Source organism: Patagioenas fasciata, chromosome 10 (genome assembly GCF_037038585.1).
Source record: "Patagioenas fasciata isolate bPatFas1 chromosome 10, bPatFas1.hap1, whole genome shotgun sequence".
NCBI classification, from domain to species: domain Eukaryota; kingdom Metazoa; phylum Chordata; class Aves; order Columbiformes; family Columbidae; genus Patagioenas; species Patagioenas fasciata.
Genome location: NC_092529.1, coordinates 14,124,633 through 14,144,186, shown reverse-complemented (window position 1 = coordinate 14,144,186; position 19,554 = coordinate 14,124,633). Strand labels below are relative to the sequence as shown.

The window sequence follows — 19,554 nt, the reverse complement described above, 5'->3', positions numbered from 1 at the left end:
AAGTATCAGGTTTCTCTGAGTGAAGAACCAGAAGTTTGAAGTTTTATCCTTGGGACAGGCTGTGTTGCTTGGCAACTGCTATTCTTTGATGTCCTTATATTGCATGAAGGGCTGGGTTTCTGGGATCTGTTTTCTCCTATTATAAATAACACCTTAAAAAGGAGCTTCTCTTCCCAGAGCTGCACTGGGTGGTGGAGGTTTAGATGGACCATTTGAGATGAACTCTGTCTCTGGGGCATCCCCACAATGCTGCTGCTGAAGTGTAAGTGAGGAATATTTGAAAGCTCAGTCTGTAGTGTTGTAACAGATAGAAAAAGGATTTTACTCAGAAGTGCCATCAGTTTTTGAGGGTGCTAAATTGCAGTGTAAAAAGTCATAGAAGTCAGGTTTTTGACAGCTATTACTGATATATTTTCCCTGCTGTGTTACTTAAAGTTCATAACTTTTTGTAAAAATTAAAGAAATACATGCTATCCATGGGCAGATTGTACACATTGTACTCATGATTGCTCTTTTGATGTTTTACTGATTGAACTCCAGGAACTTTATTAAGCCACCCATCAGTTTAGCACTCAGCAGCGTTAATTTTAATGCCGTATTCATGTGGGATGTTGTGTTTGCATGTCTGTGTGTTCATGGAGGGTCTGGTCTCTCTGCAGTGATGACCGAGCAGAATAAATGGGAATAAATGGTGACTTTCAAAAAAAAAAAAAAAAGCTGTGGAGTCCTCGCGGTGCTCAGGTCCCTGTGCTGGGGGTGGCTGATGCATCCTGGCAGCCGGAGCTGCTGCAACTCCCTGCACCCCAAGGCTTCTTGTGCAAGAAATTGCCCTCTGGAGATCAGGAACACTTTTGGTTCTTGCTCTGCTGAGGGGTACAGAAACATTTAAAAAAAAAAAAAAAATATATATATATATATATTAATCGAAGGACAGCTCCTCAAATGTGTCCTGAATTGGTGCAATTCCACTGACTTCAGTGAAGTCACTGAGCTTTACACCAGCCTAGTGTCCCAACAGCAGACTTCAAATACCTTAAATCCATTTGTATAACATAACCACCTGGAGATTATAGCATTGGATCCTGTTTAGAGGATTAAACACTTTCTTGCTTTAGTAGCAGTGGGAAGAGCTAGTGAGGTTTTCCCATCTGCGGCTGGGAGCCTGCTCAGCATCATGATACTGTGCAGTGTGATGACCAGCACATCTCAAGAGGTCACACAGTACAGCAACGACAGCAAGAATTACTTTATCTCTTGATGTAACTTCAAAAGTGAGGTTATTATCTTTTGCTAAATATTTTGGTTCTTTTTAACCCCCTGATGCCCCAGATGTCGTCAGGCTTGCAGTCAAGGCAGCCAGAGACCATTACAAGCTGACGCTGACAATTTCGCACCAAGAATGTATGTATATAATATGATAAACATGAAGTTTCTCTCTCTCACCATTCTTTCAATTACACTGTAACTGTTACATTGAAACATTGTCTGTTTTTCTTGAGGCAAAGGTTGAACTTGCTAGAAATTGTAACAAAAATACAGAGTGTATGATTTGTAATGAAGTAGATGCCTAAAGGTGCCTGTACTAGTAGTCTGTGATAGAAAGGACACAAAACCTGTGTCACCTTATTCCCACTTAAGTGAATATGAAATGTTTGCTCATGAGACCGTGTGTGAAATATTGTGGTGAATTTGTAGTATGTACATGCTGTAGGGCACTGCACCTATCTCAAGTGGAAGAGTTGGGACAGGGTTGTGAAAGGCTCCACCACCAAATTATAGATGTGGTGGTCCCTGCAACCTTCCCGGAGCTTGAAAATTAACAAGCATTGTCCTTCATAGCCCCTGTGCTCATCTTCCATGTGCTGTTATGGTTTCTATATGTTGAAATTAAATTATAAAAATTGCAGTTACCAAGCTTTCTTTTTTTCAGAAATGTGTTTACAGTTTAATTCTGCCTTTTTTTTTTTTTTTCAGAATAGCCCTCATGTAGTAAAAAAGTCTTTCTGAAAAGCAGCTTCTTTTTTCCAAAGTTTGTATGCTTTTAAAAGATTGAAAGTAATTTAATAAACAACTCAGCTGCCTTGATTTTGATGGACACTACCTTTATTGTTCATGTTTTTTAAAAAACAGACTTGCTAAATCAGAATTATTTTTTGAACGCATTTAAACTGAGTGCTTCTAATCTAGACTATTCTTGATGAAAATAAGAGCTCTTCTGCAGAATCACAGGTAAATGTAGGGGAACCAGAGGCAGAGAGAAGCCACAGGAGAGATTTTTGGAGTCGTCCAAGAAAGACAGGTACCTTGTTTTTCCAAATGTTCAGTGATGGGTAAACCCAGGGGCAGACCCATGGCTGTGTTAGCACGGTCTCTGTATGCTCTGCATACACTTGTCTCTGTTGAACAGTTGTCAAATAAAAGCTGGATGCCTTGAGTGCATCTGACTAGCACCTTCAGGTGACAGACACTGGAAGAAGACACAACTCCAGTAGGTGGAGGTGGTGAAACTTCATCACCTGTGTCCTGTTAGTGTTGTCCCAGGGGTATGGAAATGGTTAAATATTGCCAAAACCAAACAGACAAGAAGTGTGTGTATTGTGTACTGACTTAACAAATAGCTGTTTTACCCTCTGCTTTGTTCATGTTTTAAAAATTTTGTGCCTGTCTGTTGGCAGTAAGTCATGCGTGGTGGCTGAGCACAGGTCTCCTGGGAAGGCATTCCTGGTATTCCCATGATTACTCAGCAGCACTGCCTGCTTTGGGCATGAGTGAGGGCTTGTTACAACAGCTCTCAGCACTGCTTCTCCTAATACTGTGCAACTGCATGTCAAAGTCATCCCTGCTGTATTCTCTTGTATACAACCTTGTGTTTTCTTGGTGTAATTGCAAAAAATGTGTGTCCATGACCCAGAACAAGCAGATTTACAGTGCCCCGTTGACAAAATGAACCATCGTACATGCATTTTCTGGCCAGTGACATAGTGCAAATTAAGATACCAGCCTTTCACTCAGTATGTGCCAGACTGATGATCCCTTGCTTGCTGCTACACGGGAGCAGTACTGCATCGCTCATGAGGCACTGGTAATTCAATCTGCTTATTCACAAATATTTGAGAAGGGAAACCTAAACCTCTCTGTAAATAGCTGGATAAAAAGTTGGCAGGAATCAGCTTTACTTCTGGCAGTGGATAATGTACTTAAACCTAAAAACAAAAAAACAGGCTTCACCTTGAAGCCATGCACCAGAGACAGTTTTTTTCACCTTGAAGATTTCTGCAGAGTTGGGCTCCTCCGTCACTTGAGAGCCTGCACACGTTGCCAGAGTTGTCTTTGTTTTTCAAGCAATAGATGATACAGAGATTATAGGTTATTGCCGCAGGGACTTCTCTTTTCTAAAGCTCTAGGTTTTTAAAGGAAAGAGGCTTTTTCAATACAAGTATTTAATAACTTTTTACTGTCCACTGGTGGGGTGGGAAGGATAGCTTTTGTTAGCCTGGCTTTTACACGACTTCCGTGTTACATGGAAGATCAAAATCAATGAAAGTTCAGAGAGCTATTGTGTAAAGAATATATGTGGCTCTAAAATATGCGCACAGAACTACTAATTCAGCTTTTATATATATATATATATATATGCACTTTATAGTTTCTGTTATACTCAAGACAACTGCAAGTCTTACCATAACGATACATGTTCTTGGAAGACAGCAATTATATCAACACCTTAAATTTTACTAATAAATCAACAAGCAATTAGTACAGCCCTTAGAAACTTCTATCGTACCTTATCCACAAATAGCTCTGTGTAAGAATACCCAGCACTGGAGGGATCTGCAGACTTTGGAAGGAGGTTGAAGAATAGTTGAAGGCAACTTTGTGTGCACAGTGATGTACAGCACTGGGACTTGTTCAGAGGTGAATGTCAAAGAAATCAGATGTAAATATAAAGGTTTCTAATAATCTAGGATACTGGCAACAGTGTTCTGGAAGAATTTCATAGATTCAGGTTTCTTACTAGGCAAAAGCCATTTTCAGCCTGAACTATAGTCATTGCCCATCTTTTTCCATTGCATCTGGGACTTGTTTACAACAGAGATGGAAAAATATCAGCCCAGTACCAGTTTCTGGCTATGAGATACAGGCACAGTCAGGATTTGTAGACCCTGGGAACAGTGCTCATTGTTGGACTTCGTGCTTTCCTGGAAGGCTACAAATCTGTCTGGAAGCCACCACTGCCAATGGCACAGGTCTAGGAGAACCTGAGGCCAGTTTATCAGATGTGGCATGTGTCTGCTACCCCTGCTGAGGCTGTGACAGGCCACCTGTGTGTCTGGTGATGGATGAGGACAACAGATTGAGGCAAGATGTCTCCGATCTGTTGTTTCAGTGGTTAAGGCTGGTGCCATGGATGGAGTAGACCATGAGCTGCAGTTGTCTTCCTTAAGGACCCGTTTCTCTGTCATTTACTAACCTCCTTGGTTGAAAGTATGTCATATCCTGAGTTGAAAGAATAAAAACAAAACATAAAATACATTAAACACCAGTATTTCATCTAAGGTTGTATATAATCCAGTCATTGGAGGTGCTCTGAACTCAGTTCTTAAATACACAGTGTTGAAAAACAGAGCAGAAAAATGATGGCAATTGCCGTGGCAAGTGAGTGTCATTTTCAAGATGTTCAACTACAGTTGGTGAAGTGTGTAGTGAGGAGTTGTACCTGCATGAGCACAGCCTTGCAGGTGATATCAAACATCCCTGTCATTTCACTTCCATCCACAGAGAAGTTTTAGCAGCCTCAGCATTTAGTCCTTATGATCATTTTATCTCCATGTACACTGGTGAAACAAAAGGAACATGAGCTAATGTGAGAGTGTGACTTTTTATTCTTGTAACCAGCAGATTTCACCAATTAAGTAGTGATATAATGCCGTGAGTTCTTATAGTGATGGTCTTCAGGGAAAATGAAGTAACCAAGGAATAATCTATCCAGCAGCTGAAGTGCCAAGTCCTGGATTTTGACATGGGCCTGATTCAGCAAAGTGCTGGTGGCATCTCAGAGAGTGGATTTCTGGTCACAGCTCATATCCATGAGAGATGTATGTGCACAACAGCATCAAAGTTAATTTACTTCATAGAACATAGAGAAACAGTTTATGCTGGGTTTTTAGATAATGTGGGTTTAGTGTTCTTGTTCCGTGTGACAGAATATGTTTTAGCACATTCAGAATAGATGTTATGCAGCAGCTTCAGAGAACCCTGGTGAAACTGATATTATTCATTTCAAAACCAGAATATATGTCTTTGTTACTTCAAGAAGAAAAATGTGTGTGTTTGGGTTTTTTTGTTATTACTGCTCAATGGTAACAATATTTTGCTTGGTAAGGACAGTATTTTAATTTCCTGTCATAATTCTAAGTTTCTAGGGTTGGATATATAACTCTGCTGAATGATTTCCTCAGGGCGAGAGCTTAACTTATGAGACATCAGAACAAGTTTGACTATTATTTATGTAATTTAAAGGGTCTTTCAAAAATGTCCCTGTGGTTGGTCATTTCTACTATTTCAACACTGGAGGTCAACAAATAATCTGATCATTAATGAACAGGTGGGTGGTTCTGTGTTGTGTTTTTTAGCTGATCTGTCAGCAGAGGACCTGAAGATACCCCAATGCTCCTCTATTGTAGTAGTATTATTTTCATTACTGTTGTCTTCAAATAATTCATAGCTCTATCATGGGCTGATATCATCCTTAACAGAGCACTGAGTTTATCTGTTTATTTTCCTGATGTCAGCTGTGATGAGTCAGGGAGAAGGCTGCTTGGTGAGGAAACTTGTGATTTTCTGCAGTAATGGAGAAATGTGCTTTTATCATATACTGAAGAGAACATCTGTGATCATAATCATGCTGTTGACTTACTAAGAGAACACAAATTGTATTCTATTAAATAAGGTTTTTGTCATAGGACAAGTCACTCATTATACTGCCTTGGAAATTGCCTCCTCCTGGCTGTCTAGACCCAGTAGACAAAGTATGGGGAAAACTTGCTTTTGCATGTACAGATCAGGTAGCAACATCTTATTTGAAAAGTGCTGACATGATAACATTTGCTATAATTAATCATGTGGCATTTAAATAGATGAAATTACACTATGGTTGTGGTACGGACAGTCAGACCAAAAGGAGAGGCTTCACAGATGAGTTCCCTGTGCTGGAGCCAGACCCACATTTGGCATTTGCAACCAGGCAGAGGCAGCTGTGGGCTGGCTGCTGACCTCCCTGCACCGATGGACCCTGGGCTGCCCTCGGAGGTCAGAGCACACTCGCTTCGGGGTGGATGTGTTTGACCCTGCCTTTAATTCAAACTGCTCTGTGTGCTTGGGTCACTCATAAATAGAGTTGTCAGATCATTACTGTCTCCATTTCAAATTCTGGAGCTCTTCCATGCCTGCATTTATGAAAGTGAAGATTTATTTCTTCCTGTCTTCTGAGCCTCTGGATTTTTATGGCTGTGTTACCATCTCTGAGGAATATCTGACACTGCTTTTGAACTCAGGTATCAGATGCTTGCCTATCAGATGTCACCTGTCAAGCATGGCTCTCCACTTTAACTGTACTTGTATGTGGTACAGCAGCAATCTGAGAAATAAAAATACGTCAGAAAAGAGATGTGACGGGGTAGGAGCCATCCAGCTCACTGTCCCTATTGGAGACCTGTGAGGTGCTGCAAAACAAGCCAAATCTTGCAGCCTGGTGCTGCAAGGGGTCGGGAGAGATGTGGTGAGTTGCTCTCCTACTCATCCAGCTTCTCACTCCAGAAGCGAGCCAGCAGGAGCTGTCCTTGACAAGATGTCTGGGAGGGTGTTTTGCTCCCACAGCTCAGAGCATTACAGTGGAACTGCGGAAAGTGCATATTTACACAGTGATAGGGTGATGAGGATGATGAGAGGGAGGGAAAGACCCCACATAATTTGTTTCAGCTTTGCTCCTGATGGAAGAATCTGACTGCTGAGTTATTCACTGAGAAGTTAGTGGAATTATTTGTAGTAAGACTGTGTGATATAAATTTTTTTCTTGTAATTTTGAAGCCATTAGTGCCATTTGTGTGTGTTGATGTTAATAGAATTGATAGGCAAAAAGTAAACAGTGAGCTGTCCAATTTAGTCTTTCCCTGCTCAAGAGGACGTAATGCAGCTGACTAACCCGAAGAACAGGCTGTTGTGTTAATCAGTGATGCCCTTGAGCTGTCCGATCCACCTCACTCTCCGGTCTCCTGAAGAGCTGCTCTTCCCAAGGTGCAGTTTTGTCTCAAAGAAATACTGACTTGTAGCACTGTATGAAAACACACCAGCATACACAGCTCCCTCAGCAACAAACAAGGAAAGGATTTTTTATCATTTCTACTGGATATACTCCAAGAATTCTCTCTTCAGTTTAGTTATTATCTTTCCCTACAGTGTGGAATATTCAATTAAACCTTCTCTCAAATTGGGCATAACTTTCAATGAAAATTAAAGCAGCTCTATTTAGGTAACGATATCCATCACTGGGTTTAATGTTCAGAGAGAACAGGAATGGTTTCACCTGTTCCTGTGAATTAACCTCAGGTGACATTCTTCATGTTTCAATTCTTCAAAAGCACAGAAAGATGACAAGCATTTAGCATCCTACTAGATGTTCTGGCTCTGAAGTTTGGGGTACTGGGAGGACACAGAAAATATGATCATTTCAAATGTATTTAAATTAATCTGGCATTTCTTAATTGATTTTGTGATTCTCTAGGAAAAAAAAAAAAAAAAACTATCAGCAGAAGCTAGGATAGCAGAGTGTTCTTCTAAATTATACATCACATTCTGTCCAGCATATGGGCATACACCTCGTACTGTGTTTAAAAATATTTCTTCTATCAGGAAACCTAGTGAAATTTCCTATATCCTGCATCTTAGTGAAAGAAATACACTCCTCTCAAAGGAAGCAGACCCAGAGCTGTAGTACATTTGTTTCATCTGACAGGAGGGAAAAAAAGTGCTTTTTGGTAACGGATCTTGTTTGCAACTTGTCTTGAGCTGAGGGCAGCTCAGTGTCCATTCTGGGTTAACTCATTTTGGACTCAAGCAAAAGAAACGTAACTCTGAAAAATAAAATCTGTCACTAGGAGAGTGTCTCAATAGTTAGCTTGTCCAGGAAGGTTACCTATTGTATTTTCCTAGGACAGTAACAAATGTGTAAGAAGTAGTACTGGTTTACAAGGTAGCTGCTGAAAATCATAAAGATCAAAGTGAGCTAAAATAACTGAGCAGCTTTATGTGTGTATATGCATAGATGCACTGCTTCATTGGTTTTTTTTGACTAAATGACCAAAAGAGAGCCTAATGAACACAATCTGTTAAGGAGGGCAAGGGAAAAGCCTGATAAGCTCAGGGAAGAGCATCCTTCTGACATGAGTGGGCTTCTGTGGATCAAGCGGCTGATAGCGTTCATCAGTGACAAACTAAAAATGTGCTATTGTTGCTTCATGATTGCAAGCCCCTGAACCTTATTGCAATAGAAATGAATTTACTGCTTTTATTTAAAAAAAAAAAAAAAAGTGTGAAATTCACGTTTTGAATTTATCTGAATAGCAAAATTTTGCTCCCACAAAACCGGACACTGTAATAGAGCAGTTGCATTTGCCTGTGTTGACACTAAAAATCTGAGATCTGTTTTTGCCCTGTAACACTGTTAGTCAAAAATGAACTTTATATGGTACAGGTACTTGTAGTTTTCTTCCTATAAGAATCTAGACAGCAGTTTGTTTTATTTATTAGTGGATATTTAGTATTCTTTGAACCAAATCCTCCTCTTCTGTAAAGTACTGTGGCTCAACTCTTGTCACATGCTGTGTTAGGACCTGGGCTGCAGTGATTTCAATCAGGCATTAGACTGTAGCAAAAGGACTCTACAGGCTGAAGATTAAATAGTTTCAACTTGCTTATCTTGGTTATACAAAGACAGCAATAAGAGAAAGAAGAAAAGCACTCAGAATCATTTTATCTACCCAGTGTTGCAAGGTTTTTCCTCCTCTTCTGTTCCACTGATGTGGTGGCAGCGGCTTTCAGAGTTTCTCACAGCCTGACCCAACACTATTCCCTCGAAAGCCAAGAAGCAGTCACACCAGGGTTTTTCTTCTTGCTGGCTAAAGGACGAGCAAGCAGGTTTTTTTTGCTGCGTAAAAGTTGAATATTAAACAGTGTCAGCAGCGGATGTCGTTGTATTTGGGGAGCGGTTTCATTTGGTGATCTTTCATGGCCTTCTATTTTAGCTTAAGCAAATTAGATTTAGTCTTTTCACATATTTTTGACTACTTCTACCTTTCTAGTTCTCTGTCTTCCATGTCTGATGTATTTTTTCTAAATTATACTTTGCTTACTAATGATATAGGTGGATTATAATGTTCTACAAATGTAACTCCCTCTCAAACTCCCTGTGGTGTTGTATGGACAGATTTTGTTGTACTTGGAAGACCAGTGTCTCACTGCAAGATGCTGCACTGTAGCAATCTGGACCCTGATCCTGTGGTCAAGTAATGTCCTGGAGATATTGGGATGTATTTTATGTTGAGCGTTTGGACCCTTTGATTTGCTTGTGTACCTGTAGATGAACAATCTGCTTTTTAATGCAAGGTGTGTTTTCTTGTGGTGGGAGGAGGACTGAGGATCTGACCTTTAGCTTGATGTGATACGATATAAATTGACACAGTATAATTGCAAATGACAGCTTAGCGTGTCTTGAGTCCTTTGTGGGCTGTGAGGCAGATAACACAGCTGATGCAACGCGTACCTGAGTCAGCACAGTTTGCTAACTGGATTAGCAGGGATGCTCTGGTTTGTACCTGTCCCAGCACAATCAAGCTCCTTGCTTATGGGACTTGAAGCAACTCTTATATAGAACCTGAACACTGGGCCAGCTTTTGTATTTTACAATTAGAAAACTGGATAAGTTAGAATGTATTTTAATTCTCTTGTTTTCAAGCTATTAATATAGTGCTTAGAGCTATAATCTTTATGAGCCAGATTGTAATATTCTTTCCTACAGTGAATGAGACTGTTTAAGGAGTGAAGCAGCCCTGGGTCTCAGAAACAAGTCAGGATATCATAATCTAGCCCTGTATGCTCAATGGTTATTATTATCTTTTTCTGCCAGCAACCGTAAGCTGCACACAGGTATAATTTAAAGCTAGAGATTATGTGAAATGTGTTTTGAATAATAGATGAGTCTCCATCAGATATCATTAACATATAATTAAAAGTAAAGATAAATACAACCGATATGACTGTATGCTTAGTGTATTCTCTTTTGTGGTGGTGCCTGAGGGATGAGACATGGGGGAGAATTTGCTCCATTATAATCTTCCTGAGCAAATTCTCTCTGAAATCCTTCTGCGGAGACGGCAGAATTTTCTCCCTGGAGTAGAGAGCTATTGTTCTGTCCCAAATAAATTCAGCTGATTTCCCAGTATCAGGGGATATGAAGGCTATTCACATCCATTCTCACTCTCCTCCCATCTAGAAGATGCATCATCTTCTGTTCATTCCTTTTTATTTTTATTTTTTTGTACAACTCATCAGCTTTATATTTGCTTGTCCTCTAAGCACCTATACCCACGAATTTCCTGCATGTCCATCAAGATGGACTTCTGGCAGCAGGCTAGACTGACTGCCTGGCTAAAGTGATGTCCATGCTTGCATCCCTGCAAGTCCCTGCCCTCAGCAGCTCCGGAACAGCGGGTCCTGGCAGCAGCACTGTGATGGCCCATGGAATTGCACTTTGCCCATCGGTGCTCTGCAAGGACAGGAGCCTGCTGTGAAGATGATGGGGCAGAACACAATCAGAAAATGTTCAAGCAAGGCTCCTTCCCTGCAGCTAAAAGACAGAAACTCCTTACTTGTTGTAGCTGTATTTAATAATGACTTTTTTAATATGCAGAGAAAATATTTTAGTGTTTAGAAGTGTCACTAAGCATTCTGTTTTGAAGTGAGCTGTGCTATCACAATAGGATCATGCCTGTTCCCCTTCATTTGAGCTTTGGGTAAAGTTTCAGTCTGTGCTCTATTTAGTGCACAAATGTTTTTCTGAATGTTGACTCCACTTGAGGTTCAGTGACTTTAAAAAAAAATCTGACGGTTCTAAAAAAAAAAAAAAGTTAGTTTCATTATCACATCTATTCTAGGGTGAATGGTGCATGGCCTTTTGCTGCTAAGATACTATTTTATATTTTAAAACTGGTTATTTGGAGGTTCCATCAAGTATCTGTCACATTTTTCCTCTGTTTAACACAGATGACAACACACTGCATGGGCCAGTTTTTCTTCAGGAACCCAACAGCGTGATCTTTCCCTTGGATTCCGAGGAAAAGAAAGTGAAGCTGAGCTGTGAAGTGAAAGGAAATCCCAGACCAACCATTGGGTTTGTGGAATGTTTAACTGTTCTTTCGCACAATCTCCACACTACAGCAGTTTCCCCTAAGAGCTCTTCTACTGGCATCACCCAGCGTAACTCCGTGATGCCCCTGGAGTCCACCACAATGCCGATAATGTTTAAAAAAAACTGAAGGGTCATCAGGAAATCTCCTCATATTGCAACACAATTGCAATATTTGGACAAGAGATCGAAAAGGTTACAAAGAGATTATAAATAGTCTTTCCTCCCAGATTAGCCATCCTTTTCCACATCTGTGGACAAAGCTCATATTTGTTTTCAGCTTTGGCAACTTCTCTGAGATCCTTAGAAAAAAAGGTGCCATACTACTACAGTGATGCTGCTGCTGTAAATCATTTTGGTTGTAGGGTTTTTTCCCTTTGGTGTCTTTCTCATTTTGTTCACTGTAGTAAATGCCACTTTGAAACCAATTGGAGTCATCAGACCTCAGCCATCGTGCTGTCTTCTGACATGACTATTTAATGCAATAAACTGTTGATTCACTGGTGCAAACATATTCAAATTGTTTCTGTGTTGGCTGTGTGCTATGACTCCCTCACATGTTCCAGCCAGGGCTGGGGGGGGATGAGGATTGTTTTAAGTGGGGCAATATGGTGCTGGAATTTCTGAGTGCCCCAGCTTGTGGCAACTTCTTCTGTGAGTGAATTTTTTTGAAATTTAAAAAGAAGCAGCCAGCAAGTTGAGAGAGGGAAAAAAACCAACCACCTGGGTGGACGTGAGTGGTTTAAAGATTCTGTTTCTGGGACTTCCCCTTGCAAAATTATTAATTCAAAAGGGCAGCACCACTTGCAACTATAGAAGCATTAATCATACCAGAGACTGAAATATATGTCAAGGATATTGCTCTTTCAGTTAAATACTGAAATATTTCATTACTGTGCAGGAAATCTTCATTTTCATGCTTTTTTTAATAAGTAGTCAAAGATGTTTTAAATCTTTATTTACTACATGTTGTATTTTCAAATATTCAGGAGTGTTTATTAATAATAGCAGAATTTAACTTTGGCATTTTGTGCTGTAGGTGGAAGTTAAATGGAACCAGTATTGACATCAGTATGGATTACCGCTACAGCAGGGTAGAAGGCAACCTGTTGATCAATAATCCAAATAAAACCCAAGATACTGGAACATACCAGTGTGTAGCAACAAACCCATTTGGAACGATTGTCAGCAGAGAAGCAAAGCTTCAGTTTGCTTGTAAGTAAGAATTGCATCGCAGCCCACATTCCTGCAGCATGCTGGAAAAACTGCCTGCCTTCCATACCTGTTCTAATGCAGTACACAGGATTTTCTGAGCTGTTCATGGAGTAGAGAAAACACCTGGATTTGGAGGGGAAATGTGAAAGAGGAATAAATGTCTCATTTTATGATTGTTAGTCTAAAATTCAATGTAGTATGCAGGGTAAAATGCCTTTATTTCTTTAGAAAGAGACCACCTAGGATAGTGTCTGGCAAATGGGATCTCACCATTGATTTTTCATTTCCTTGGAGAATTAAAGCTTAAAAATATTTCAAAGAGCAGGCTCTTTATAAGGAATAAATTCACAGTGACAATTTTCACTGGTCCTACATTTCAGTACTTAGGGGAGAGTGCTTTCAGGTATGGGTGGTATGTTGTAACTGTGTAAAAGGGAAAACAGGCTGCTTCATATTTATTTTGGGTTTAAATTTAGAGTTGCAGCTAGGGAAAACAAAAGAGACAGGTCTTGATGTGAATCAGCATTACATGAACTTAGAACATTTTGGGAGTACAGGATAGAGCCCATAAGAATAGGCAAATGATAACGTAGGACCGCGACTCATCTTTTTCTCATGTAGCTGCAAAGGTGAAGGCAGAGAATAGATAAACAGGCTTATTCATCCATCACCTCTGTGATTTCTCTGTGCTGTTGCCTGGGGAGTGGTGTACATAGCAGCTCAGTAATCACAGCAGGACCTGCTATGAAATACCCTTGTATGTGCCTGCAGGAGTTCAGGCCAGTCCATTCCCAGACATGAAGCCATCAGTAACAGTGAGCTGGGCTTTCAGTAGAGCTTAATGAAAGACGTGTTTCACCAACTGGTAAGGCAAAGTGATGTGCTCCAGCTACGAAAATAAAAAGATAAAAATGCCGATAAACACCAAGTTCACACAATATAGATGATTTGTAATGCGAAATATTACTGTAAAGTCAAGTCCTCTGTCTCCCTGCATAGTTTAAAATTTATTATCTGTTTGCTTATGACCTGCTTGTGGTTTTCTGTGACTGAAGCTGCATTTTCCCTCTGGATGGGTAATGAACAGCTTTCTCAGGACCAATCTCTTCACTCCAGATTTTAGTATGTCAACGTGATTGCTTCATAAAATATTGCATTGGGCTGCCCCTCCAGAGACCACATCTTTCACAGCAGGCTCTATCTTACAAATCCTGGTCTGCTGGCTGTCAGGTGGGCTTGGGCAGCAGTATCCAGAGCAAAACACTTCAGCACCGCCTTGGCTGGGGTCGTACTGTTTGCCAAAGTCAAGTTAGAGAGCTGGAGAGCTAGCTTAAGCCTGTTTGCCCTCAGTTGCTCTCTCAGGACTTTTCCCTTTTATCAAGTTATTTTTCTTGAATTTACCCCTTTGTCTGGCACCTAGACTGCACATGCAGTCTCTGACCCAGCTCCAGTGCTTCAGCTTGGTCTCTTATGCCTCGCAATGTCACATATGATTTGGCTGTGCAAAGCCATTTGGTTAGACACTCAGGACGGAACTGATTAACCTCTCTGTAGCTTCCCCCTTTGTCTGAGCAATCCCTTATTTTCCATCCTGATCATGCGTTGTGACTTTTTTTTAAATTATTTTTTTATTTTTGTTTTACCTCATTTTTATTTCTGAGGAAAGTTTTTGCTGGTTCTTTTGAGACTAATGTCTGGGGTTTTGAGCTTTTTTCCCCTTCCTCTTAAGGGTTAAATTCTGAATCTTGGGGCATCATTAGTGTATGTTCATCCATTCTTCAAGGGCTGTGTTTTCACTGAAGATTAAACTGCAGTGTAGCTGTTCAACTTCCTGTGGAGGTTAGAGGGTCAGCAATTTAGTCCTTGAAATATGCATTTAGGTTACAAACTCATTATGATAAAAGTGCAAATATTTGCCCCCAATACTTGCTTTGTGATATGTCATTTACATTTCAAATTCATTCTACGGTGGTTTTTTTTCTCTCAATGCCACTTGTCTCTGAAAGCAAACATGTTTTTGGAAATTAAGGAATTTATTGTGCCACAGTAACAGAATAAAGATTAATGACACACTAAACCCTGTGCTTATGGCAGAACAGGCTCTCAGAAAATAAAAGAACCTTTAAACTCAGAATATGGATTCTAATAATAGCTTTTCCAAAAAGATATATGAAAACAAAGCTAAACTAGATTATATTATGTACTTTTTATTTTAGTGGATGGGACTTAGCTTTTGACAATTTTATTCACTGTTCTGTAGTTTCTGTTTGGAAATAACACTGAAATCAATATGGAGTTATACCTTTAGAGAAGTGCAGCTCTGATTAAAGCTGTTAACTATGGTTTGGATTCTGCTTCCATTTCAGTTGAAGCTAAAGCTTGTACTGATTTTTAGTGGTACCCGGTTGGACCAAACCCCTCAAAGCGCTGAATTTGCAACTGGTTCCTGCTGCTCAGCTCCTGTTCTCTTTGACTTGGCTGGAAGGTGCTGAGCAGCTCGTGGCTGTGGCAGGAGAGCGGCACAGCGCGGTGCAGAACCGTACACCCTGGGGCGGGATGTGCTTTTAATGAGCGTCCTTGCCCAATTATTTCTTCCAACTCTGAAATAATTCACAAAATGGAACATTACTGCACACAAGTGCTTGGAGTTTTGCTTATACTCACATCTCCATAGACATAAAATCACAAAGTAGAGTCCTGGGAAAGGTTTCAAGAGAGTGTATGTCCCTGGTGCGAGGCAGCATCGATGCCCTTTCTAAAGGAGCTCATCAGCCTGTTCTGCGCAATATTTGCAGACCCTTTTCAGGAGTGTGTGTTTAGAGGACTGTGTATTAAGATGCATTTTCACTTACTTTGGTGGCCTCTGCTAGTGTTAATCTTATTTGCTAGCAGCTACTGCTGATTGTCCAGACTGTGCCTTTTGTGGATAATGACCCAAGGGCTTTCAAATCTATTCCTTCTCCTGTTGACTGTCAAGTGTAGTAGATGTCCAAAGGATTGTGCTATTGGGCAGCTAAGTCCTGACGACTTCCCACCAGATATGTCTTTGCAGAAGCCCCCAGGCTGTCACCACATGTGGGTGACCATGGTGAGCACCAGCTTTCATGTGGCTTGGGGCTTATCTACTGTCTTTGGCTTTGCTCTTGCTTTCCCAAAGGCTGGTAATGAAGAAAATGGCCAGCTGGCCGAACTGGTCCAAAATGAGCGATGCTGGTGGAAATGGTTCAGGGATAAAAAGACTAAGCAAGGTTTCCCCTTCTGTTTGGGTTCTTTGCTAGGTGGTGTCCAGATCCTTTCTTTTACAATCCCATTGGCAGAATGGGATGAGTGAGACGGGACTGTCCCAGCAAAAAGAATGGCAGTTATTATCTTACCATTCAGCTGATTTACGAGCACCTGTAGAATAGCAATTCTATTTAGAGTTTAACTTTGAGATTTACTTTACCTTGCTAAGGCCACAGTTTGCTTTTTACCAACAAAGTGTTGAACCCAAACATTTTTGCATGTCTCCAGGAGCAGTGCAGAGAGTCAGTCAGGGCACCCCTTTGCCCCCTGCCCTGGGGAGTTTCCAGACTGTGTTTGTTGTAACCACTGCTAATGCTTCCCTGGGATGGGGCCAAGACTCCACTCTGCTTTCCTGGCAGGTGACCCTTGTCTACTCCCGTGGAGCCATCCAGAATGCTGGTTGATTAAATATCCTTTCCCTGCTGTGATAACTAGACTCAATTTGGCCCTAAACTCCTCAGCAGGATTTGCAGTTTAACCTGAAAACACACACAAAGACAGTACTACCTACAGTGATGCTGGTTTAAAAATAAACCCTCCAGTGAGTGGGTAAGTAGCCATACAGTAGTCATTGCCTTTCTCATCAGCATTGATGGTTGTCAGATGCTGTTGATTTTGAAATGAGTATTTGATGAGGAAAATCAAGTTCTAATAGGTGCAGTTTTTCAGTCATACCATTGGTTTTGCCCCCCATTGTTACAAAAACTAACTGAAAGTGCTGTCTGTGAAACATGAGCTGTTAGAGAAATGGGAATGGCTTTTCAGGGAGTTTTAGCACTTTGCACATTATTGTACCCCCACACTCGGATGATGGTTGATGTCCTTTCTCCTGCTCTGTGCAGAGATGTTTCTCTGAAATCAGTGCCTTTCCGACCTGTAGCAATTTTCTGTGGAAGAGTTTCCTTCAAATCTGTAATTTAACAAGTCCATGCTGATGCTGTGTGTATTTTCTGCAGTTAGCAAAATTGGTATTGAGATGTCCAGGGGGCTGAGTTACCAATTTTTAAAACAAAGGAGACCCCAGGGATGATGGGGCTGAAGGGAGGTATCCCCAGAGGATGCTGGAGCAGCAGCAAACCACTGGGTGCTGCCCTGGGAGCCTGGGCTGTGGGCAGATGAGATGAAATGAAAGGGGAAGGGTTTCCTTCTTTTCCTCCTCCTTCTCCTGCAAATGGCCCAGGTTAAGCGAAGTGGCTGATTTTGTGTATGGGATTTAGACTGAACTGTTTTACTGTGTTTGAAGATTAAACCATGCCTGGAGGGCAGAGTTTGCAGGTGGGCTTCCCTCTGATGCTACCTGGGGCAGCCACCTCAGACTTACCTGACATTTCCATTTATAGAAACTCAGACTTTCTTCTTCATTACCACGAACATACTCCTAACTGCAGGGAATCACATTATTGTTTCTGAATACTGTTTTCCTCCACACGTTATTAAAGGAATTTGTTTTATTGAAGTATTTCTGTGAAAATAATTGTTATACATGAATTAGCAGCTAGGACTCAGCACTGTGCAGTGCAAATGGTAGCAGAAAATACAGTGATAATGTGGTTGTAATGAGAATACTTTGGGGCTTTGACCTACCATCCCAAAATAATTTCTCTGTGATGGTAGAAAAAGAAAATTACTCCCAACATTTTACTGAAAAGTATCTTTTTCAATACTCCCATTGCTGGAATGATTCTTTTTATATCTTTTACCCAAGCAAATCCCATAATTTTTGCTATTAGTTGCTAAGAAACAAATTATAATTGCTGCTCAAATTCTTTACTGTTGTACCCTCTTCTTGCCCTGAAGTGCATTCATTTTCCTTTTGGATATTAAATGATCAATGAAGTAATTCTTTCAAGAACAATTAATAATGAAAACGTTTTCAGAAAACCGCCAAAGTATCTGCTTTGCCTTGCCTCAACAAACAAGCACAACAACAATCACATTGATTGATCAATGAAGCGATGCGCTACCGCTCGGCTGAATGAGGCATTCGGCAAGCAAATTAAATCATTTCCGCAGCGATTACTAACGTCTGAGTGTTGAGAAAAGATGATGTGTTTTAAACCTTCTGGAAATCAAGGAGATGGGGGGTTTGGGTTGTTTTTTTTTCAGAGTCGGACTGCAGCTGGGATAGCGGGTGTGTGCGGCTCTGCTCGTCCCTTGGCAGCCCATCAGTCGCCCACGCTCATCCTCTTCACAACGTATATTTTTTCAAGGATTTTCTGCTTGTGAAGGGCAGAAACCCAGTTTGGCACATTTTCCTGGCTCCTTTCTTGTCCTGGTTCTCTGTGAGAGCATTTGTAAAGAGCCTCTGTGGGATACCTTGTTGGGGGAGTGTTCAGCATCCTGGGTGGGAGGTGCAGACCCACACCAAGACAGGGGCAAGTGTCCCTGCCTGCAACAACCACCACAGGATGTACATGCCTGTGCTCCAAGGCTGGTTCTCACTGCAATATTGAAATACCACGCTCAGCTATTTCTTGCTCGGGTACCCCTTCTGCTTTTCATGTTCCTGGACTTCCAATCTGCTGCCCTTCCCATAGGTTAGTTCACTTTTTCCTGGCATTTTCATTGCCTCCCACATGTAGAGTTACAATTCAGAGATTACACCCCCAGCAAGCAACTGGAGTTTGCTTTCACCCAGGGCCAATGAATCTGCCTCAAAAACCTAAATTTTCTTAATTTTTCTTACACTGTCAGGAAGTGGTTTTCTTAACGTGGCCTGCTTTCCCATATGCACCCCAAAATCTCTTTTGCTGTCTCTTTTTCTGTTCACTTTGAAGCCTTTCAGAGCCTTTGCACGTCCAGGTTTTCCTTGTAGTGCACAGGAGCAGCTCTGTGGCAGCAGCAAATGACACCGTGCTGCAAAGGCTTTGCTTCTGCTGCCTCTGGCTGACCGTCCTATTTCAGTTTCCAGGGAAACTAAAAAAACTCACTATAACATTTCCCATATACACTGGATGCATTTTTTAAAATTCTGGTTCCAACAGATAAATCTGTTTTGGTACAGATTCTCTGATAAGAGAGATTTCTGTAACTTTTCACTCTTCCTAAAGGAACGGTTGTCTTGCAGCTCCTGAAACTCTGCAAATAGAGCATTATTTTGGAGCTTGAATAGGCGCTTCTGTCTATTGCCAGAGGCTGTGTCTCCCCAGGCTTCCCCAGTCCCACCAAAGTGGCTGGGGTGTTCTGGCTATCCCCATTTTCCTTCATGAATTTATACAAACAAAGCTGTCAGGTCACAGCTCATAAAAGCAGAGCACAAGGTGTTTGTGATGTTCCACATTTCTGCAAAGTTATAATGTTAAAATTATCTGGGCTCTCGTAAGATTTGGGGCTAGTTACAACAAATTTGGCTCAAGGGATGCTCCTCCTGTATGCATGTGAACAGGATTCTTGATTCTTCCTCTGGTGTCATTTACAGGAAAAAATAGCATTTATATCAATAAAGGGCCTGATGGTCTTACCCAAAATCAGACGGTCCTACTGTTTGAGCCCCCAGGACTGGGTTTGGTGTGGTACAGGACATGTTCTTAACAAGGATACCACCAAATGTATTTGAATTTTTCTACATACATGCTTCCCAATGTTTCTCTCCGTTG

At 41.0% G+C, this 19,554-nt stretch overlaps 1 protein-coding gene across 12 annotated transcripts in view; it reads left to right on the top strand.

Annotated features, from left to right (window-relative positions):
* Nucleotides 1-19,554, top strand: part of LOC136105736 (contactin-4) — a 335,594-nt gene that overhangs the window by 198,895 nt on the left and 117,145 nt on the right. For 11 of the 12 annotated variants that reach the window (XM_071813202.1, XM_071813201.1, XM_071813208.1 and 8 more), the window contains 2 exons: nt 11,317-11,443; nt 12,498-12,673. The exons of the other annotated variant lie outside the window; for it this stretch is intronic. In XM_071813202.1, the coding sequence (XP_071669303.1) occupies nt 11,317-11,443; nt 12,498-12,673 (303 nt within the window). The remainder of the gene's footprint in view (nt 1-11,316; nt 11,444-12,497; nt 12,674-19,554) is intronic. 12 annotated transcript variants of the gene reach the window in all.